At 34.7% G+C, this 22,403-nt stretch overlaps 5 protein-coding genes across 10 annotated transcripts in view; all 5 read left to right on the top strand.

Moving 5' to 3' along the window:
• The window catches only part of tutl (immunoglobulin superfamily member turtle), a 47,234-nt gene extending 41,217 nt beyond the window's left edge, over positions 1-6,017 (top strand). For all 5 annotated transcript variants that reach the window (XM_081981139.1, XM_081981140.1, XM_081981136.1 and 2 more), the window contains one exon: positions 2,640-6,017. In XM_081981139.1, coding sequence (XP_081837265.1) covers positions 2,640-3,903 — 1,264 coding nt within the window. In that variant the 3' untranslated portion in view covers positions 3,904-6,017. The remainder of the gene's footprint in view (positions 1-2,639) is intronic.
• Positions 6,018-8,393: 2,376 nt separating this feature from the next.
• Positions 8,394-12,108, top strand: bdl (borderless). Its single transcript, XM_081981155.1, has 14 exons — positions 8,394-8,716; positions 9,224-9,488; positions 9,698-9,858; positions 9,917-10,040; positions 10,099-10,177; positions 10,227-10,390; positions 10,442-10,608; positions 10,664-10,811; positions 10,861-11,061; positions 11,120-11,236; positions 11,313-11,430; positions 11,574-11,638; positions 11,689-11,820; positions 11,889-12,108. The coding sequence occupies exons 1-14, from the start codon at positions 8,510-8,512 to the stop codon at positions 11,987-11,989; spliced, it is 2,049 nt and encodes a 682-aa protein (XP_081837281.1). The 5' UTR covers positions 8,394-8,509; the 3' UTR covers positions 11,990-12,108.
• A 337-nt stretch (positions 12,109-12,445) lies between these two features.
• On the top strand, positions 12,446-16,288 carry Mdh1 (malate dehydrogenase 1). The gene is made up of 5 exons (XM_081981156.1): positions 12,446-12,636; positions 14,259-14,538; positions 14,601-14,802; positions 15,446-15,603; positions 15,659-16,288. The coding sequence occupies exons 1-5, from the start codon at positions 12,634-12,636 to the stop codon at positions 16,012-16,014; spliced, it is 999 nt and encodes a 332-aa protein (XP_081837282.1). The 5' UTR covers positions 12,446-12,633; the 3' UTR covers positions 16,015-16,288.
• Positions 16,289-16,612: 324 nt separating this feature from the next.
• On the top strand, positions 16,613-18,535 carry LOC145730139 (syntaxin-7-like). 2 transcript variants are annotated; one of them, XM_081981158.1, is made up of 4 exons: positions 16,613-17,055; positions 17,655-17,820; positions 17,876-18,119; positions 18,178-18,535. In XM_081981158.1, exons 1-4 carry the CDS (start codon positions 16,841-16,843, stop codon positions 18,357-18,359), a joined length of 807 nt encoding a protein of 268 aa, XP_081837284.1. In that variant the 5' UTR covers positions 16,613-16,840; the 3' UTR covers positions 18,360-18,535. The 2 variants fall into 2 exon arrangements, with proteins under 2 accessions (XP_081837284.1, XP_081837285.1); XM_081981159.1 differs by lacking the exon at positions 16,613-17,055 and adding an exon at positions 17,162-17,435.
• Positions 18,536-19,191: 656 nt separating this feature from the next.
• On the top strand, positions 19,192-21,169 carry LOC145730673 (uncharacterized). Its single transcript, XM_081982003.1, has 4 exons — positions 19,192-19,456; positions 19,519-19,684; positions 19,741-19,993; positions 20,070-21,169. The coding sequence occupies exons 1-4, from the start codon at positions 19,299-19,301 to the stop codon at positions 20,237-20,239; spliced, it is 747 nt and encodes a 248-aa protein (XP_081838129.1). The 5' UTR covers positions 19,192-19,298; the 3' UTR covers positions 20,240-21,169.
• The last annotated feature ends 1,234 nt before the right edge of the window (positions 21,170-22,403 follow it).

The raw sequence follows: 22,403 nt of genomic DNA, 5'->3' as shown, positions 1-22,403 counted from the left end.
AACTCGTACATTATTCAGGTATTAGGTGGGTTATTAAATGTATTTGTAGATAACTCCTAGACTAACAAAAATAGTTAAATAATTTTTTACTAAACACAACTTTGGTGAATGCTTCTTGTTAGTCTAAGAGCATACTAATTTCCTACATTAATACGCGATTAGTGGACAGGGCCAAAGTATTTCAATCGCATATTATCCGATTGAAATGCGATCAGAAATGAGCCATATAAAAAATTTTTGGTTATAGGACGGTTGAGTCCGAGACCTACCGTGATTACGAGAGCGTGTTTATAATTCCCGGGACAAGCGTTGACACGAACCGTAAGCTTTACTTTTATAGAGCTCGTTGATGCGTGCGATAACGCTCCGTTCCTACCGCAGACGGTGGCGGATTCGGTTATTTCACTCTCGCTGCAGTGTTATCGCAAACCATAACGAGATTCTTTAGGGAATCTGTAGAGTCACCGAATATAGTTTGTAATTAAAAGGAACAACGCTGTTATATTCTCTATATTTGGTGACTTTGGTGTGCTTCATTTGTTCCCGGAATGTAATAGAGAGACCCTAGGGTCTCTATACTTAATGTGTTCTGTGCATTAGCTCATTACTGTCATTTTTATTTGTAATACGCGTTGGGTTAGTTGTCTTTCCATTTAAATATTTTAATACTTCTTACTTTACTTATACAAAGTGTTTCCTAAACATTGGTAGATAATTTATACTGTGATGATTCTTAGAGACGTATTAATAGACAATCTAACGATGAATTCACACAGAGTTTGAAGATAATTTTTCAGAAAAATATCTCCAAAATCATACTTTGAATTGTTTGCCAATGTTTTGGACATACCTTTGTATAAGCGCAGTTACGTTGAAGATGTAGCATTACGCAAACATAAAAGTGCATCTTTTGTGGCGTGGCAGCATCTTCAATAGTAGCAGTTAACGTTCCACTTATATGAACAACTTATCTAGAGTCATTGAGATTGGATATTTAAAAAAAGTGTACTTGCAAAATAAGAATGGAGCGTTTCCTGTCTATGCGATTTAATTTGTTCAAATAAACTTTTTTCACTTTTCTCTCACTTTCTGTACTGTAATTTTTGTCACGTTGTTATCACCTGCCTGACTCTAACTAAACGCGTGTTATGTTTGCATCAACCGTCATCAGTTTCTGATCGGTCTCGTGTGATTCTTGCCGCCCCCCGTCTGGACCGCCCAGGAGGAAATCAGGTGAAGGATTGCAACCCGGCCGCCATTGAGAGCACTCAACAACACTCAAGCACATGTATTAGCTCTATTTCTATTTGAATCTTGCACTCGTTTTTTATTGATGATGCTGCTGCTACTGTTGCTGGCGCTCGTGTTTTATTATAATGGTAAATCCGTCGTTTGTCACCCCCATTTTCCTTATCTTCCACCTCTGTTGTTTCCTCCATCCTTACTTGTAATGATAGATTCTCCAGTGAAAAGATTCTTGAAATGTCTTTGAAAACTTAAACCTTTTAAAAAGATCACTAACTCACAATATACTTTTAACGGAAAACTCATTTTCTGCTGGCTCGAGCTTTGCGGGTTACAGATAGGATACTTGGATAATGGTGATTTGCTAAGAGTAGTAAAATCATTTTTACAAAAAAAGCCAGCAAAATATATTTATGGTTTCGGGCTGTGGATGATAAGTAGCTTATAACGTAACTTCAAGGGATTTTTTCAAAAATCTTTTTTCGGAAATACTGACCTCTGCTTCTTACATTATTTGTTATGTAAGAAACATCTCTTCAAGATCAACATGCAATATGGAGAGAGTAGAAAAGAGCATGTAATCAGGCAGTAAAGATTAATAAAGAATAAGAGAAGCCATCTCTTTTTAAAAAAAGCCTGTTACATTTTTGTTGGACAGTTATTTAATATTTTTGAAACACACTCCTAGTTATTCCTTATTTATTCATTAGTCTTTGAGGATATAACCACTTTTTATAAAATAACTTAACTCAAGAATTGTAAACTGAAGAACTATGACAAACTATGTAATTTATCTCTTTTGAAATTCCATTTTTATGGTAAATATACTTTTAATCATGCGGTTTCTACTTATTGAATCATTATAGGGACTTGTATTCTTCAAAAAAGCTAGCAAAGGCGAACACAAGCACGAACAAAATTAAATGTTTCCTCTTGCTTGCTTCTTTGGTGAGTACTCTCCTTTACATATTTGCTAAAAGAGAAACCTCTCCTACCTTAACTACAGGTATAACCTAACTGAATCCCTTCATTTTCCTTTTAAGTAAAATTTCGCAGTAACTCGAGTAGGCATAGAGTTTTCTATCACTTTTGATAAAGCTAGAGTCATCAATAAAATCCTTAAACTAGACGAAAGGACGTTTAGAAGTGAACTATTACCAACTGGGACCTCGACATGATCTCAGCATTATTGCGATGTTTTTCACGTCAGCTTTTCCTCGTATCTGTTTCATGATGTAGATTGCAGCCATATCCCATTAGTTATGAGTAGAATTTGCATGCTGCACGAATCACTAAATACCTCCAACACGAAGCCTTCCGTTGACGTTTTTGACAATTGGGGGCTTCACACTAGTTCAAAGTAGACGCTAATCATTATATCACGGCCCCTTTAGACTTAGAAAAGGCAGAGTACCAGGTCTAAGCATCGTAGCCTTCGTCCTGAACTGGATCTGGCCTAAGGACCGTTGCAGATCTGGAAGCCTGTCCAGTCTTACCTGGCACCCGAACTATGCGCAGACTGGACCACCTTCCAAGTCTCTAGGACGGATATCCAGGGCAGCGGATGGCAGATTTATCTTAGTTAATGCGCATGACTTGCGACCAAGCACTCCCTCAAACGCATCTAGTAGTGATGATGGAGGTTTCTTGCCCAGCAGGCGTGGTATCGTAAACCGCGCTTCTTGGAGACGTCCCCTGGTGGGCTACCCCAGTCAATTGAGCTTGAGAACGGATGCTTCGGGTCAATCGGCGGTCCCTCCCGCGTATATAATCGAAAATCCGCATCGAATGCACCCCGGGCTGCAGTTCGTGCCGACTTTTTATACGCCGCATAAGTTCCAAAGCAGTTCTCCGACAAATTCTAGCGGACTGTTGTTGTCCCCGTGGACGCCTATGTACTTTAGCGATCTTAGTTCAGTGCGTTATCCTAGTTCCGGGGAACGGTCGTATCCAACTCCTCCCGGGTTTCTTCAGTTACGCACGATGCACGAGCGGTATTCGCAAGAGTTACCTCCGTTACGAGCCATCCATGAAGAGCACCAAGGGTTTGTTCCGGTACAACCGTTACTAGATAGTCCACGTCCGGTAGTGATACGACCGCGTTCTGGACGACTTTTAATGCCAAGACATGCCCGGTTAGCCCGCAGCGCCCCCGAATTGGATCACCTTGATCGATCTCCAGAGAGCAGGTCCAGTTCGAGTGGTTTCGGAAGCAAGAACACATCATCCCAACAAAACCAAAGTTCGCACAGTGGTAGCATGTTTATGGACTGGAGATTACCACCTTACCGACCACCTCCTCCACCACCGCTATTGCCGCCTCCTCCACCGTTGATGCGGCATTGGCTGGAGTTGGCTTCAAGCAGCCCTACAGCGTCAGATCATCTGTTGCACAAGGCAGTTGACGTGGGGAGTGTAGACGGACACTACGAATTCGATCCGAGCACTCCCACCCCAACTCCGTCTACCCCCACCGGATCTAGGGACATCGATATGGTAGACGCAGGTGCTGGACCTTTACAGAGGAAAAATTTTCCTCTACGAAGCCGATATGATAACATTGACGCCCGGGTGCAAGCTATGAAGGAGGAATTCAACGAGTTTCGAAAAAGGCAAGCTAGCAGAAGACGCGGACAGGAATTGGAGAGTGCATGCTGACATCTATTCTGCTAGAGTATTCTATGGTAAGTCGTTGGATGGTCAGTAGCACTAAACGCAATAAGTACGAAAATACGAACGAAATGCAGAAAGTGCGAATAATAGAGCCCTCAACCAAGCAACCAGAGACGATATATGTTTGTTATTTTCATTCAATTCAGTGTGATATCTAACTTACTTCGGAAACGAAAATAATGTTCTAAATATTCAACACGGAACCAAGTTGACTTTTTAGGGTAACAATTGGTAATATAGGGTTAAGTCTTTGAAACACGATAAACCTTTTTGTAAATTAGAGACGTACGTTTATGTTGTAGCGGTTAATACGATTGAAGCTCAATTCGCTCTCGGGGTTTCGAAAACGGATCGATTCTGTTAACAACACAATCTTGAAATATATTTTTGCTCACCTATATGTTCTCTGTCTGTTTTACTGTCATTAAAACAGTGACCTATATCAAATACAGGAAACCCCTTGTTCAGAACATATTTTCCGAAACCTTGGCTAAAGTTTATAAGAAACTAACAAATTAAGCTTACACACTCACAACTGAAAGAAATGTTAACAAAATGGTTCCGATTCCAATCGAGAGCAATATACATTTACAACACCATACAATAGAATTTTGTGATCGAACGAAGGGCCGGAATGACGCCGCAATATACATGGTGGTGCCGAAAATAGGGCCGCCTCAAAACGCGGTTACCGGTTCTTCAAAAAACTAATAATCTAAACGCTTTAGAGCGGTCCAACTATGGACCGCGACCAACATTCACAAGAGGCTGTTGCGATATTGTAATACTAGTTGTTAGGAAATAAAGTTTATATGAATGATGCAATTTTAACACGCGTTTTTTCTTAAATCGAACCAAAAGGGGCTAGTTCGGATCTGGTTTTTATGTTTTGTTTTTTCTATCTATGCTTGTTTATGATTGTCCATAGTCAGTCAATCGAACCGAACTCGAGCCTCCTCCTCCACCATTATCTTCTTGAAGTTATTTTTACGATATCGTAATGTTTTAAACTAAAGCTAATTTGTAATAAGTAATAAATCTAAAAAGTAAGTAGCTTTAATTTTTCGAACTAACAATGCCATGTGAGGACTGGTTGTACGATAAATACCATTAAAGTCAATATAAAAGTAGACTAAAGTAAATGTACGTTATTTTCATTTGTTTACGGAGCAAAGTGAGCTTTATCCTGATTACTAAGAAAATTGTGCAATAAATAAATTCTCTATTGTACTACTTCGCCGGCACAAATGTGTACATAGCCGTATGTGATTTTTAAAAGATTTATTATTAAAGCTAATATATGCTGCTTGTCTTGCCCGTAAAGGATAAAGCCCATGAAGGAATATTTACACTTAATTTTGTTCGAATTTAGAAAAGGCTGCTAATTTAGATAGGGGCAACCCTATTAAATTATGATAATTATTTATTATTGTTCGTTAAATAAATTATTTACTACGTTATTTTGAACTGATTTTAAAGTTAAGATCTGACCAGAGTACAACTTTTTATTTATTTCAAAAATTTTAATTTAACTTAGTTTTTAAGCATTTATGTTCCGAGAGACTATTCAAAAATTACTGAGACCGATTTAGTCTAGTTTACAAAATTATTAACTATCAGTCAAGTAATTTTTTAGACAGTCTCAAATCCCCTACAACTCCGTTCTATTTGTAAAGACGAATGATCAAAAACATGTACATTGTTGAGCAGCCCGGTAGATCCATCCAGTTTATACCCAATTAACCAAAAATGTTAATTCAAATTATTTACTGGATGACTTTACCAGCTAAACTTATATCATTTTCACGATGCACTTGCTAGAACATTTATTTAGGTTGGTTTTTTTTTTAACGGTTAAACTGCTTTCACGTCACGTATCAGACCAAACAAACACGGAATTGTCTTCTATCTTAATGATTGTAAAGTAGAAAATATACAAACAGATGAAATCCAAAATACAATTTGTTTATTATACCAATCTAGTTTGGTGCGCTACGTGAACCCAGAGGAGTGATATTCAGTTGTTACTATGTAACTATCGCTGTAAAAACGCATCTACACTTGAATAAAATTTACAAAATAAAGTTGCGATCTCATAACTTAGTTGTTTTATTTTATCGCCGAAACCTTTGTTTATGTCTTGTGTTTTTAGAAAATATCTAGTAATTCAAGTTTGTTAAGTCCTAAACAGTGAATTAGACGGCATTGGGTACGTTTTGAATATTGCATCGTCTGTAACAAAACTAGAAGAAATGGTAATTCAGGTTCATTGTGAAAGAATTGTTGTTCATTTTCTCGTTAGAAAAGAGGATCCATATGGTACTGTTTTGTTTAGAAATGGTCAAGTACATAGGGAGATTTACCTTTTAAGTAACTATTTCGAAAAAAGCGCTGGCGGATGCCAGCCTCAATTTATCAATTGATGGGGCCCAAGCTAGATGATATAAGTTTAAACTGTGTCCTCCCACCGCATTTGCAAAGACTGTTTATCTCAATTAGATTCCGACCAAGTCACCAAACAATATTCATTATTATGTCATTTGGAGCGTGCAACACAATTGAAAATTGCATCTTTATATAGTTGAAATCCCGATTGTGCCTAAGCACTGTAGTTACAGAAACAAAATTTCAGTTATTTACACCAACTGGAAAACCATTATTGTTAACCGGCGCCCACTTCCTATAATAATTTATCATATTTATTAGACCGAATTATTACGGTTACTCATATCTGTGGAGGTTCATTTGAATACGCCTAATTAACTAGTTAGATCTTATCCACCTACAAAATCGAAAATTTGATACTGCACAGGAAGATGAATATAAACTTTATGCTTACGCGCACAACCTTTACCGTGCTGTTTAAATCTCGATTAACATGCGCTTAATTTCCTGAAGGTTTTCTAATTCGGGTAAATGTCATCCAAGCCCTGCCTAAATAGGTGACTAATTAACTCAATTGACAAGACAATTTAAATTTTGCTATTTTGTCTAGGACGCGGATACACTGCTCTACCGATGACTTTTATCTATAACATTGATAAGTAGAAGAGTGTCTTATTTGAATTTCAGTTGAACAGTTAAAAGTAAAAAAAACAACTTGTTCTCTCATAAATGTTTTCTTTTACCATAAAAAGTAAATCAGTATTTCAAAACCACAAATTATGGAAAACAATGTCTGAAAATTCCTTGTTCAAAGTTATATTTGAACAAGATATAGATAAGCGCCAAAATTAATGATAATAGTTTTTGGCAGCAAAAATATATTTGACTAAATTAAAAGAAGAAGAGAGAACTGAAGACAGAAAGGAAAAAAAGCAAAGACACCAAAGTGGGAGATTTTTTGCTCGAAAATTTTTTATTTTACTATTGTATTATACAAATGAACAGAGAGGGAATATAAGGAAAGAAGAAAAGAGGAAGAAAGGCGCCAAGATTAGTGGATATAATTTTCGTGCCAAAAACTGTATTTTGTCGTATTAAGTGAAGAATTGAAATGAAAGAAGGAAAAAAGATAAAAAAGACGCTAAATTCAGAGAATATAATTTTTGCGCCAAATTATATGTGTATGTTTCCCTCTTCCAGGTATAAAAAAACACACGACGACTAGGGAAACCAGATTACAAAAAAACTAATTGCCTTGAAGAAGAAAAGGCACCAAATATAGTAGTTATAGGTTTCGCGAGTAACATTATATTCAACTAGATTAAAACAAGAAGAATTGAAAAGAGAGAGGAGAAATAGAAGAAATGGGAAAATCAGGAAAAATATTTTTTGCTCCAAAAATTCTACTGTAGCTGACTGTAGTATCCTACTACATAGGTATATTAAAAAAATAAGAATTAATGAAGCGACAAGAAAAAAGAAGGAAAAACGCGAAATGTCGGCTGAATATGTTTTTGCTAGGGATGGGCAAAATTGGAAACTTTCATATTTCGGAAAATCAGAGTCCGGAGGATAATATTGCAATTGCATCTATTTTCTGATTAATTAATTTTGTATTTGGTGCATTTAATATTTTATTGCAAAAGTGGTGTATTGACCTGATCCATTGTTTCAATGGCATATTTGATAGAACAGGATATAAATACACTAGTTTTACTAGTTTACAGACTTGCTAAAGTGATAATTGCCACTTGACAAATGACGGAAATCGAAAACTTTCCCAGCAAAAAGTGTAATCTACCATATTAAAAGAATAACTGAAAGAAGAGAAGGAAAAGTACGAAAATGAGTAGATAAAATTTTCCGATTAAAATTGCTGATTCTTCAGAATAGGCATATTCTCAAAAATGATCATTTTTGTATTAGGACCCAAATTTATCCAGAAAATCCATTTACACCAGTAAAATCTCTCTTTTCCAGACATAATAATCTAATATGACTAGGCCATTGGGAGAGTTAACACACAGTTTTCTTAATATACACATTAACTACTAGACATTTTCAGTTGAGTATTGTATAAACGCAACACCCGCAACTACCGGCTACCTTAACAGAACCTAATCCGCTTGATTTGTTGCGCGCATCAGTCGTACATAATTCAATTCAATGATCAAACCTTTCGGGTTTTAAACGCGCAGAGAACGAAATGCGATTTCAGAAGGCACTCGAATCAGTATTTGGCTTCTTTTTGTTGGTAGTCGTATTTTCGGGTACTACACGGGGCTACTTTGAGGAAGAGGAGAATTATCCTCGATATTTGACGGCCGCGGTTGGTGATCATATCGTGTTTGACTGTGAGATCGATTTTCCTCAACGATATCCCATCCCTTATCGATTATACTGGAAAAGAGGGGTAAGTAATTTTTATTAATTGTGGTAGAATATCAAATTGTTGTCAAAATGTTGTTTAGAGTGGTTTTAATGAATCCGATATATTTTTTTGTGGCTAACGAATATTAGAAAAAATATAATGTTCTTTAAGTAAATGTTACCAGAGACCATATATCGTCTAAAGTTTCAACGAATATCATATATGCGTGTTGATCTTGATTTATTCATTGGTGCATGATGAGCAATATTTTTGCTCCAGTAGAAATAAGACTAATGTAACATATTCTATTCTTTGAAAACCATGTAAAATTCAATTTAAAGCTTGATTGGCCGAGGACAATAAGTATTGTTGACATCAGCCAATTACGTAATACAATGAATTTATCATCAAAAATGTAATAATGGATCTGTTAATTGTTTGTGTATTTGACCTAGGAATTAAAATGGTTTCAGTGTCTTTATGACTTCAAATTGTATACTGACTGGTCATTGAATTCCTCAAATTTTGTAAGAAACATTTTAAATACAGGAAAAGACTATCTTCTCCTGGTACGATGGACGCACTTCGGAAGCGGATGAATACGTGGGACGTATCCATTTGCTTAACAAGAACGTGTCGGATACGTCCTACAGCTCGCCAATGTTCAGACCTTACCAGCATTATGGTAAAGCTTCCATTAATTTAACATCGATTAGGGAATCGGATGCTGGATGGTACGAATGCAAGGTGATGTTTCCCACAAGAACTCCACCCTATCGGAACAACGGAACTTGGTTTCATTTGACAGTCAGTGGTCAGTATTAGAGAATATATAAAGAAAATTTTTATCTTGTCTTATTATTATATAAAAAAATTTCCTTTTATTTCGCTGCTTTAAGACATACTGTTCTTTAGTTCTTGAGTAGTTCAGTAGTTTAGTCAAAAATTTGACTTATTTACGAGACGAACCTAACTATATTAATAATGAACTATTTCATCAACAACAACTATGCACTTTTGTAGGAGGAAATCTACTGGCAATACCTCCTATAAATCAAACAGTTCAAGAAGGAGAAGAGGTAAAGTTTGTTTGCATGGTGAAAGACGAAACTTTAATAAGGTTGCGATGGCTTAAAGAAGGAATTCCCCTTAACGAATATCAAGATTTATCACAAAGATCATGGGTGAGCTTCACTTTAATTCCAGTACATTGGTTGTTTGCTTTACATTAATTTACTTTAGGTAGAAAAAGATGGAACTCTGGTGATCAGTCCTACCGATATGGGTGACTATGGGGAATACGAATGCGAAGCCAGCAACACTGTGGGTGACGTGCAGAGGGCCAAAGCCTTTTTAAATGTTCAATGTATGTATAGTTGTCCAGTGAACAAATTTTACATATTGTAGTGTTGGGGACATTTTAGACAAGGCTAAAGTAATTTTTGCTCCACCTGAGTTGCACTTTCCTTACGGAAGACCAGCGATGCTCGACTGTCACTACAGGTGTGTTTTATTTAAAAAAAGTTATTTGTTACATACTTTTATTATACAGAGCCAACCCAGCACTAACAAACTTGCGTTGGGAAAAAGATGGATTCCTCTTTGACCCTTACAACGTTCAAGGAGTGTTCTACCGAAGAAACGGCAGTTTATACTTCAGCAAAGTAGAGGAAACTCACACGGGAACTTACACTTGCACCCCTTATAATGATTTAGGTGAGTAAACCAATTCTGATTATTCAAATAAATGTTAAATCTTTAATTCAGGTACACAGGGATCATCCCCAGGAGTGCACGTTATAGTCCAAAAAGCTCCTATGTTCACTGTCACACCTCACAACCTATATCTGAGGAAACTGGGAGAAAGTATTGAAATACCCTGTGATGCTTTGGATGGTGACAGCGCCCATAGACCTATAATTCTGTGGAATAAGGTTAATCCAAATTACCGCAGTAATACAGTGTTACTTAACAGGAAATGTTTTACAGAAAGGTTCCTCCTTACCGATGGGACGGTATTCCATAAACGATGGAAATCTAACTATAAACGACATTCAAGAAGAAGACCGGGGTGTTTACCAGTGTTCAGCTACCAATAAAGCAGCTACTGTTTCAGCAGAAACTGAACTTTTAGTTGGTAATAAGTTTCTACCTTAGTTTAAGCTTGTATAACAAGCACTTTGTAGAGAATATTCCATCTGGTGCTCCATACAACCTATCAGCAGTATCATCAGCTAGATCGGTTCACCTGAAATGGGCATCTAGAAGGCAAATTAATGTTGAGTTCAGCGTGTGGTATAAAAAGATTGAAAGTACCGAATGGCGTACCTACAAGGTACCAACCACCTCAAAGAGTTTTGAGGCTACCATAACGAATTTGGATCCCGGTAATTTGTAGAAATATGAACCATTTTTTTATCACTGTAATTATATGCTTAATTGTAGGTACCGAGTACGAGTTTATGGTTTTGTGTAAGGATGACAATGGAGATGGTCCTTTCAGTAAGTCACTAAGAATCTGGACTCACAGTGAGGAACCACAAGAAACCAACTTATACACTGGTAAATATAAACCAGCTTAATAAAACTGTTATTTTGACGTGTATTATTATCGTTTATTTTTTAAATTTGTTTACAGGACCTGCACCCATTGGTTATCCTCGAAATGTGGCCGCCAAACCTCTCGATGATGGTCTGCTCGTTACCTGGGAACCTCCTGAATTCGGAATGCAATTGTTTAAAACTTACATTGTCAGGTATAATACGCAATTTTATTCTATTTTAGTGCAACTAAACATCAGCTTTTCTACTTTGTTATACCAAATTGAACTATATAAAACAAAGAAGACCAAGAGGCAAACATAATCATATATTTAGATATTATCATTATTTTTTGCAGGTGGAATCCTTCCAATGATGAATATATGTTCGGATCCGCTGAAACTAGAGAGCCTCATTATTTGAGTGAGTATTTCAGTAAAATTCTATATTGTAATCAATACAACTTTTTTTAGTTAAAAATTTACTGGAGGGAACTGAATATGACGTGCAAGTTCTGGCTAAATCCATAGACGACCAACAAGCAGTTAGTGATAAGTTGAGGGTGTTGTATCCAGGTTTCAAAAGTATTAGAGCAATATCAACAGGTTAGCTTGATGAAAATTATTTTGTTAATCAAACTTTTTTATTTCGGTAAAACTTTTTGTTGTTTCAGGAATTATTGGTGGTCTGGTTTTCTTAGCAGTAGTTTTTGCTGCCGCATATTTTATTAGGAGGCGCTTTTTCCAGCATAGTCCTCAGCTTTTGAAGAAGTAGAGCGAAAGTGTTTTTTTTAAAGTTACAATTGTTTGCTTGTTATTATGAGATTAGTCTAAAAGAGTGACGTATTTTTGTATATTTCGCCATTTTTGTTTTAATAAAACGTTTCCAGTTAAGTCGTTCAGCAATTTTTTGAAAGAAACATACAAGGAAATAGAAAGACTATCAGGAAAAAAATCTCCACCTTTTTGCAGATATTAGTTTTGTTTATACTTTTACTAACGTACCATTAAAAAGTGATATATTTTGCTTTTTGAAATGCGTTATTTAATAATTTTATAATAAAGTAAGTGGTGTACTCGTTTTCCTTACTTTTGTTTACAACTGGTGGCGCCCTCATAAATGTAATTCACTCAATTGGATTTAACAACTGGCGAATGTCATCCGTCGAAACTGTTAAATGACACCGTGACAGTGACAAAAGTGAGGTTAATAATTAAAGTCAGCTGACGTTTGACGTCATCTGTTTTTCCAAAATTCAGTTTTTCAATTAAAAAAAAACATTCTCAAGTTTAAATTGCAGCGTGAAAGGACGTTCTCTCGTGTCTCAGTCCTCTCCGCTATTTAACCGACCTAGCATTCCTCAATTGTCCATCCACGACCACCTAAATTTCAGTATTCCAGCAGGAAATTAACATAAAATGGTGAGTGCTTTCCTATGTTTTTGCGCTAATTAACTGATTTATGTTATTAGTGCTTTCGGCTTAATTCAAAATATTTTGGCTGTTGCATAACTTGTTTTTTACTTTGTAGGTGTGTCGCCGGTTAATTATACCAACAGACTTTAATTAATGTGATGTCAAAAATTGGTTCATTTTTTTCAACTTGGGCCTTCCCAAGTATGTAGTACAAATCACTACAATTTCTTCAAAAACCTCTAAAAATTAGTAATACAATTAACCGAAATAAATTGGTAATAAGGCTTGATACTCTCCTTATTGGAGACCTTGAGCTTGACTTTCATTCTGACCTTGTTCTATCCAACTCAATTTTTCTAAATAATACTTGCACATGTAATTATTATCAAATTTCAGATAAGTTTACTATTTTCAATTGCACTTATTTTTTTTTAATCTTGTGTTGTTGATAGCCTTTTTGCAAATGAGAATTGCCCTTATCAATGTCTTTCAAACTTTTTATTGAATAAATAACTGTTAACCATGAATAAATTTAGTTCTAACAGGAAGTTAATAATACTAGTTTAAGCCTTGTTAGTTTGGTCAATCAGTTTATTGACATACAACCTCAATTGATGCAAAATTCAACTTAGTTATAATATCTCCAGTAATTTCTCTATCTTTATCACACTTTCAAAAGTGTTTCAGTATTGCATTACCTTGTGTACTGACACAATCAAGGTGTCAAAACTAGTGGTACTCTTTTTTTAACATCTACTTGACTACATTTCTGTGACTAAAATATACCAAGCTATCTGGTAATAAACTTTAAAAAGTATCAATCAAATAACAAACAAATATGATAATTAGTAAATTTCTCACTTGCAAATCTACTACAACTTGAACTTAGCAGCTTTTAAGGTCAGCACAGTATAATTCAATTGGGCATATTTAAAACCTGGAATTTAATAAAACATAGTCAAACAATTAATATTTGAGGGATTTTTATTCTCTTGGATACAGTTATAAATATAACACCATTAAACATGTGATGTAATTATGAGCTATCTGGCTTGTTTACTACAGTTCCAACATAAACTCTATCAGAATTTACATTTTATTATCATAATGTGCATTGCTTATCAGTTTTTCAAATAATTTAAAAACATTTTAGAATGGACTGGATTGTTAATAAATGTTATTTAAATTTTCTTTTCACTCTAACTTTCACTTTAACTGGACTTGTAGAATGCATCCTGTTTTTCTAAGTGGATATTTATAGATGGGATTGAACAGCTTATTTTTATCTTGTTTACCTTTCAGCCTAGATACAATTATTGTTGAAAATATTTTTCAAATTGTACCTGTTTGTTTTTAAAAAAAATGTATTATTAGATTTTGACTAGATGTGAACAAATTAATTAAAACACCCAATAAGTTTACAACATTTTTTAGTAATAATGTAATGCAAATAAAACTTTATTTTATGGGTGAAAAAATTCAGTTAAAAGTACACATTTTGTGTAAATCAATAAATTTATGATCACATGAAACAAGCTTAATATCTTAACTTATTTTGGTTTTCAAACACAAAATATTGTTGCAACTCATAATTAAAATGTTTCAAACTCTCTGTACACTCTTTCTAGGCTGAACCAATCAGGGTAGTAGTAACTGGAGCAGCAGGTCAAATCGCCTACTCTTTACTGTATATGTTGGGTAATGGAGACGTTTTTGGACCCAATCAACCAATCATCCTCCATCTCCTCGACATACCAATTATGATGGATGTTTTGGGAGGTGTGGTAATGGAACTGGAGGACTGCTCGTTCCCCCTTTTGCAGGGTGTGGTACCAACCGCTGACCCCGCCGTCGCTTTCAAAGACGTCGCGGCAGCGTTTTTGGTGGGCGCCATGCCCCGCAAACAAGGTTGGCTCCTTCAAAATATCGATAAGCGCACGAGTTTTCGAGTGATTGTATTTGGTACTTAGGTATGGAACGTAAGGACTTGTTGAGTGCCAACGTGAAAATCTTCAAAGTACAAGGAGAGGCTCTGGACAAGTATGCTAAAAAGGATGTTAAAGTTTTGGTTGTTGGTAATCCTGCAAATACCAATGCTTTGATTTGTTCTCGTTATGCTCCGTCAATTCCTAAAGAGAACTTTACAGCAATGACTCGATTGGATCAAAACAGGTAAGAATTTATTTTATAAATGTTGGCAGAGATATACAGGATGGTTCGCCAAGAACCGCCGCAATCTGTTATCGATGGTGATTCCGGTTATACTGGAAGTAATAATAACACGCTTATTTTAAAGGAAACACCGTGTAAATAGTTTTTTTGCAGATTCTAGGACATATACATGTATAATGTCATATATCTATCTGTATCCATTTCTGTGATTTTTTTTTTTTGGTTTTTGTGTTAAGCAAGGTTGGTTCTAAGAATGGGTGCAGAAAAACGTTAAAAATAAAGATATGAGGTAGTCAATTGTAAAAAGTGGAAAAAGTCAAGTTTTTTAATTGGAACACTCCTATTTTTAAAATTTGATATTGTTCCCTGTCTAAAATTAGGGTTTTATTAAGTGGGTATTTTGTTACTTATTTGAAAAATTGATATTTTTCAGGTGTGTTTAATTTGAAAAACTTCACTAGTCTTTTGACAAATTGCATTGTTTTAGATTTAGATATTGCAAATAATGTCAAATTTCACATAAAATAGACAGAACAGATAGGATTCTATATGAAATATCTAAAATTTGTTGTAGAATCCAAAAAAGCAACAATGTTTTGTGTTATACAACACTTTTGTGTTTTTTGAAATTGCGTTATTACAGGGCTACCGCTCAAATAGCGGCAAAGGTTGGAGTTCCAGCCCGTTTGGTAAGCAATGCCGTCATTTGGGGTAACCACTCCTCCACTCAATTCCCTGACGTTTCTCACGCTAGTGTAGAAATCAACGGTAAAAATACTCCAGTACCAGAAGCCGTAAAAGGTAAATAATCATTTTTTGGCACAAAAATCACAACTAATACAAATTATTACTCTAGATGCCAGTTGGTTGAACTCAACGTTCGTTGAGACCGTGCAAAAACGTGGGGCGGCAGTTATCAATGCCCGTAAAATGTCTTCAGCAATGTCAGCCGCCAAAGCTGCTTCTGACCATATGCGCGATTGGTTCTTGGGCACTCAACCTGGCAGATTTGTGTCGATGGGTGTGCTGAGCGACGGTAGTTATGGAACGCCTAAAGATGTGATTTTCTCCTTCCCCGTGACCGTTAAATCTGGCAAGTGGGAAATCGTTCAAGGTTTGGAAATCAGCGATTTTGCCAGGAAAATGCTGGATACCACCGGCAAAGAATTGGAGGAAGAACGCCAAGAGGCCACTCAAATTATCGAGGCATGACTCGTTCACAAGCTTTAAAAAGTTGAACTACAAGTAAAACGAAGTAGATCTAGTAGAAAATGTTTTTAAGTTTGAAATTTTAAAGCTCCTCGGAATATTTTACAATTTTAAGTTTTATAAATGGTGGTATTACACGGTTTTTGTAGCTTTTCATTTGTATATTTTGTATTGTCTGGTCGTCACTGTTCGTTTGGTATTACAGAAGATTCGGAAGTAGTTTACTTCGTGTATTTGCTTTTTTTTTGCTAATAAATGATAAAATAATGTTTTGTTATTTCCTTGTGTTATTTGTTTTTATTAATGAAACTCAACTTAGCACGCTGCTAAGTCTAGACGTGCCAAAATGTAGTTAAAATTAGTGCTAAAAAATTAGCTTCTATATTTTTTAATTACATTTTTTAAAATATTTTCCGATTCATAATTTTATTTCAGGTAAAAATAACTTTGAAGAAAAAGGCGCTTTGTGCTGAATATCTGAGCCCGGTTCTGTGTTTTAAGGTTAGATATGTGTTTCTGTTTTAAACGGGTTAGACAAAGACAGAACTATACAAGAATGTCACAGTTGACAGTGTTGACGTTTAAAATAAAATAATAAACGTCAAAAGTGTTTAATTATCAAAAAGATCAACAAAGTTTGAAATTTTATAGAATAATTATTAATTTAAATAGTGTAATAGTGACTAATTCAGTTATCGTATACTCGTGTACACTTGAAATTTCGGTGAAATACACTTTATCAAATTGGCCAATGTAATCAACACGGTGGTTTAATTTGTTACAATTAAAAAAGGTGCAATATTTTAATCACGATTTAAAAGACACCAATATGAACCGAAATTCTACGAATTATGGTTCGATCACAGATCCTGAGGTCGGTTTCAGTGGGGCCAGAACCAGTGATGTTATTTCCAGAGAGTTTAATGCTTTGTGTGATGATATTGCCACCAATCTTTATACCATTAACTCGAGCATTAGAGGACTGCAGGAAAACCTCCAACTTTTGGGCACAACAAGAGATAACCCAGGAGTACGAAACAAAATGTAAGTATGTTTATGACAACTAATATACTATGAAAACAGAGATGTAGTGGGTAGTCCATTATTGCAGATTTTCAAATTATGATGACTAATAAGGTGAAACCATATGATGTGAAACCAGTGATAAGTAGTAGATTTTTCTAGTTTGTCTATTAATAGTAATGCCTGTAAGACTTTTAAAGGGACAGCAAAGATGTCTTATTTGGCAATTGCAATAACACAACACAATACCACCCACATTGTTTTTCTTGATCTTAAAGCCAGTAGTTAATTTTACTTAGGTAAATAAACAGCTGTTTTTCTGGCACCATCATTAGAATGTACTTTCTTCTTGGAAAATCTGTTACAAATCAATTTTGTCTAGTTTATTACAACTTCCACAGGTAAAACATCTTCAAAATCAAAATAGAAGATGCAGATTATACCAAAGATTATCACATTCAGGAATAGCAAAGCTTTCATCTGTCTCAAACATACACAATGGGTTTAATTCTAATTGTAGAGTTGAGTAATAGCAGATGCAATTTTTATTAATGCTGGTCAAACAACCTCCTTACAACACCTATTTCTGTTCTAATTACAGAAGAACTTGTATTTTCTAGACATATTAGCCAACTCAGCACAAATCAAATAGCTTCTGCCACTACCAAAGATATTGCAAAATTACGGAACAAAGTACCAAGAAATGATAAACAGAGAATACTCCAAGTGGACAAACTAGAAGATGACTTTAAGGATACCCTCAACAGGTATCAACAGTTACAGAAAGTAGGTATTTTAAAACACATAAATCCTAACATTAAGAAATCAATAATTCATGTAGGCCTTGGCTGAAAAACAAAAAGCCAATCTTTTATTATCAGCCAACACTGAAGGTCCACCTTCAGATGATGAGGAAAGTGAAGATCAGCAAAGGCAATTACAGATTTCCAGAGAGTTGCAGTTTGAACAGGAAATGATGGTAGAAAGAGAGGAGAGGGTGCGACAAATTGAAGCAGACGTTTTGGATGTCAACCAGATTATGAGAGAGTTGGGCTCTTTAGTTCATACACAGGGTGATACAATAGGTTAGCATTTGAGGACAGCAATAAGTTTTGCTTGAAAATTTAATACTGTTTTTTTTAGATACCATTGAAAATAGTATTGATCACGCAACCGGAAATGTGTATGAGGGGACTGAACAGTTGATAAAAGCTTCAGGTTATCAAAACCGACATAGGAAACGCCTTTTAATATTGGTTATTGTGGCTGCCGTAATTGCCATTATTTTAATCTCTGTTTTAGTTAGTGAGTTAAAACGTAAGTAAATTAAATAGTGCTATATTTGTAATCTCTATTGTACTGGCATGTATTAGTCAGTTTGTCTCATTAAGTTTTATTATTTATTATTGATATGTATTTTATTGTTATCCTTAAAGTATTCTTATTGTAAATTGTACTGTAAAAACGCGACAATATTATTATCAATATAAAGAATTAAAACTGTTGTGTTATTGAGTTTTCATTTACATTATTTAGAAAAATATAAAACATGTTTAGAAATTAGATTCCAGAATTGTTCTCTTATTTTCTACTCTTTTCCTTGGGGTCATTTAACAAATATTGTCTACCAAACTAGACCAGGTAATATTGAGGAATTAAAAGAGAACATAAAGTGGAAAAAGAAATGAAGAAGTTATAATTAAGGTGTAACAAGAGTTTATTGCCAGATTATTGGAGTATTGCAAAGGACAACAGGGGCGCATTTTTACAACACTTAATTAATTAGTTTTAACGTTGTATTAAATTTTCCTTTATTAAAGTAAAAATAAGCAATTTAATTGACAAAAAACAACATTTTTATTTTTTTGTTAACTAATTTCTAAACTATAAGTAGTAAAGCATTAGTATGTCATTTTTTTGGAATTAGCGTTGTTTGGCTCATTTATTTTTAATAAAATAGACAGGGGATTCTATTTGAAAAATTGTTGACAAGTAATTTTTTCTTTCTGGACCTTGATGTCAAAAAACGTATAAGTTATTCCCTACTTTATGCACACACTGTATGCAATTCATTTTATTTTTAGATCACATGAAAACTCTCTTTTTGGTGTTCGTATCAGTGCGACAAATTTATATATTCACACACGTTCCTACCACAAATAAATGTAGCAGGACTACTCATTATCAGTTAATAATATTAACTTTTACCACAAGCATAATATATTTTTAGTTGTAACTTGTTTTTTGATTATACTCTTTGTAAAATGGATAAAAATCGTGTATATACTCAAAATAATCTATTAGACTTGTGTGATAGTGTTTGTGAAAAGGTTACAACTTTAAGGGAAAATGTTCAAAGTTTGGAACGATTGTTCAAACAGCTGGGGACTATGAGGGACAGCTCGTTCTTAAGACTTGAAATGTATAGTATACGTATATTGTGTTTAAATCTTAGTGAACTTCAAATAAATTATACGTTTTTAGCAATCAAATAAGAAATAAAATAAACGATGGCTTAGCATGTGTAACTGCAGATATAAAAATATTGAAATCAGCAAAGGGTCCTGAAATGAAAGTTATTGAGTTGCGTACTGGAACTATTGAAGAATTCATCTTGGATACTTTGGAGAAGTATAATGCGTTGTTGAAGGTTACTGATTCTTCACTAGCTTTACCGTAAATGCGTTATATGTCCAATATTTTCAGAAAATAACAGCAAAAGAAAGAGAATGCATTTTGACTACCATTTCCAGTTCATCAGACGTATATCGTCCGGTTTCCACTCGATCAAGTAGCAATTTGCAGAGAGCTTCCCACATGTTAACTCATATAAAATTAGAGGAACAAAATCTGTTGATGAAGCAACAGCGTATTCTGGATATGCATACACAAATAGCTGATACTAAGGAAATAATGGTTTTACTCAGTAACATTGTCCAAGAACAAAAAGATTCAGTTGGTTAGTACTTTTTTAAACTATAAAAACTGTTTAAAATAATTGCAGTTTCCTGTACTATAATCTGAATTGTCTTTAGATCGAGTGACTGAACTTATTGAAGAAGTTACAGTTGATATAGAAACAGGAAACAAGGAGCTTGAAAAAGCTGAAATGAAAGAGGTGAAATCCAGAAAGAAAAAATTGTGGATATTGGTTATACTTATTATTATTGTTTCTATTATTGTAGTTGCTTTGTGCTTTATTTGAGAACAAATATTTTTTTTCTTAAATGTTCTTTTTACATTCCTGAGATTATTTGTTTCTAAATTAATGTGTAGCATATAGCTTGCAATAATTTAACCGAGGTATCAATAAAGTAATACATTTCTTTCGGGATAACTGTAGGTTGGTTCTTGGGGAGTGGTTCCTAGAGAAAAAATAAAGTTTAAAGGTTTGGAGGAATGACTGCAGTAGTATATTACAATATTTGAATAAAAAATGATTTGGTCAGCTTTAAGAAAACTTTTAAGGATGAACTTGAATTACATTTTAAATGTCGGATCTCGGTTGTCTAATTGGTCATTGCAAGTGAAAAAAATATATTTTTTTCCCAGCAAGCATCCGAAGAGTGGACCCTTCGTCTTCATTTCGTATACCTAATCCAAAAGCGCATTATTCAGCTGCCCAGAGAGATGTCGAAAAAGGAAAATTAACTGCGTGGCGGTTTACTTGTACGACTGGGCCCCAGTTTTTTCCTTTATTTGTCGTGTCCGATATAGTATTTTTTTGCCAATTCGGTCAATAAATTAAGGCTCGTTCATCCCGTTTTGCATCGAATCGGCGGTTCGAAAAGGCAGACCGTTCATTGTTTGGCCTACAGAACATAACCATTGTGTTGTCTATTCGCGGGCTACTCGCCCGCTGATGGGTGCCCACTGAAATACGCAGGAATATTCATAAGGACTCCATTTAAATTGACAGTAGTATTAACTAGCCTCGTACCCGTTTCAAATAAGACTAATATGAGAATCTTTCGTACGCTCTGCTAGTTTTAGGGTCAACTCGTTTATTTAGACCCAGTTCCTATGCCTTGATTAGGCTTGTGTTCAGTCAATTAGCGGAATTTCCAATAATAGGATAACTTCGAACAACAATGACTACTTATGTTATTATTGATCACACAAAAGTGTTTTTTTTTTATAATATTCTCGAGATAGGTAAATATTGCATTTTTTTAAGTTAGAAATTAGTTATAAGTATCATATTTTTTTCATCCCTCTGTATACGAACATTATATCGAGATTATACAGGGTGAAAGGTGCGGAAAAAATGCAACCACAATGTTCTTGAGGCTTCAATATGACGATCTAACCCAACTTACCTTAGTCCAAAAGTGGATAATGTCGAGAAGAGAGTCAAAAGTACAATTTAGTTTTAGTATTTTGTAAATCATTTTTTTAATAATATAATATCGTATTGCATAAGATTTGGACCACCTGCAAAATCTTACACATGTTTGAATCACCGTAACTTTTTTCAGACACTCTGTATTTACTTCTAAACTAAAAATTAACAATTTAGTATTAATTAACGAATTCTTTAAAACCAAAAATCGCGACAAAATCAATTCTTATCAGGTATACCTTTTTTAGGTAAAATACGTTAGAGAACAATTTTTAGTTTAGAGTTACATACAGAGTGTCTCAAAAAAGTTTTAAACATGTGTAAGGTACCACAGGTGGAGCGCTCTAAAAATCATACAAAATAAACATTAAATCAGATTTTAATTATTTACCTTACCAAATCTCCCCTAGCGGAATTTTGAAGCAATAAGCTGATTGAAGTATTTACGAATAACTAAAAATAATTTGCACTTTTGACTCCTGATTTTAGGTATCCTAGATATTCATTAAAGCTAGCTTTTCATTAAAATGTGCCTGTCATTAATATTAGAATTAGATACATTAAGATCCTAAGCAGCATTGTCTTTCAATAGTGAAGTAATAACTGGTCTAAACAAAAACAACTAAAAATTAATATATAAACTAACAAGTCTTTGGTGAAAAATTGCAAAGGGTTGCAAAAACGTTTCTGTTTTAATTGACTGTTGATATCTCCGAGAAATGTGTGCAACTGAAGCCAGAGACCTTGCCAAGTCATTGTACTGCTTGTTTTAAGATATTTTGCTATACAAATCGTAATTTAAAGCATACAGTTAGTAAAATATCAAAGTTTGAACAGTTTGGAATGGTTGTCGACAGGTAATTTAGCTTGTCGGTAATGGCGCATTTTATTAGGAAACACCGTTGGCGGAAACCATTTTTAAATCCTATATATGGCGAGCCTATTGTTCGGAAAACAATTGGACAAAAATCTAAAAGCCAAGAATTGGCCAAACGACCAATTTGCGCCCATCAAGATTCACCACCGA

This window comes from Ips typographus, linkage group LG6 (assembly GCF_016097725.1).
Source record: "Ips typographus isolate SLU linkage group LG6, UJ_Ityp_2.0, whole genome shotgun sequence".
Lineage (NCBI taxonomy): Eukaryota > Metazoa > Arthropoda > Insecta > Coleoptera > Curculionidae > Ips > Ips typographus.
This window is presented reverse-complemented; position numbering and strand designations above follow the sequence as displayed.

Bases quoted from the DNA above. Each gene is read 5' to 3' on its own strand.
- bdl (XM_081981155.1), top strand. From the start codon at position 8,510: ATGCGATTTCAGAAGGCACTCGAATCAGTATTTGGCTTCTTTTTGTTG. The intron at 8,717-9,223 runs GTAAGTAATTTT...TTTTAAATACAG, and splicing joins GATTATACTGGAAAAGAGGG to GAAAAGACTATCTTCTCCTG. The intron at 10,812-10,860 runs GTAATAAGTTTC...AGCACTTTGTAG, and splicing joins AGAAACTGAACTTTTAGTTG to AGAATATTCCATCTGGTGCT.
- Mdh1 (XM_081981156.1), top strand. The intron at 14,539-14,600 runs GTTGGCTCCTTC...TTTGGTACTTAG, and splicing joins CGCCATGCCCCGCAAACAAG to GTATGGAACGTAAGGACTTG. The intron at 15,604-15,658 runs GTAAATAATCAT...TTATTACTCTAG, and splicing joins AGTACCAGAAGCCGTAAAAG to ATGCCAGTTGGTTGAACTCA.
- LOC145730139 (XM_081981158.1), top strand. From the start codon at position 16,841: ATGAACCGAAATTCTACGAATTATGGTTCGATCACAGATCCTGAGGTC. The intron at 17,056-17,654 runs GTAAGTATGTTT...TGTATTTTCTAG, and splicing joins CCAGGAGTACGAAACAAAAT to ACATATTAGCCAACTCAGCA. The intron at 17,821-17,875 runs GTAGGTATTTTA...TAATTCATGTAG, and splicing joins GGTATCAACAGTTACAGAAA to GCCTTGGCTGAAAAACAAAA.
- LOC145730673 (XM_081982003.1), top strand. From the start codon at position 19,299: ATGGATAAAAATCGTGTATATACTCAAAATAATCTATTAGACTTGTGT. The intron at 19,457-19,518 runs GTATAGTATACG...ATACGTTTTTAG, and splicing joins TCGTTCTTAAGACTTGAAAT to CAATCAAATAAGAAATAAAA. The intron at 19,685-19,740 runs GTTACTGATTCT...CAATATTTTCAG, and splicing joins AGTATAATGCGTTGTTGAAG to AAAATAACAGCAAAAGAAAG.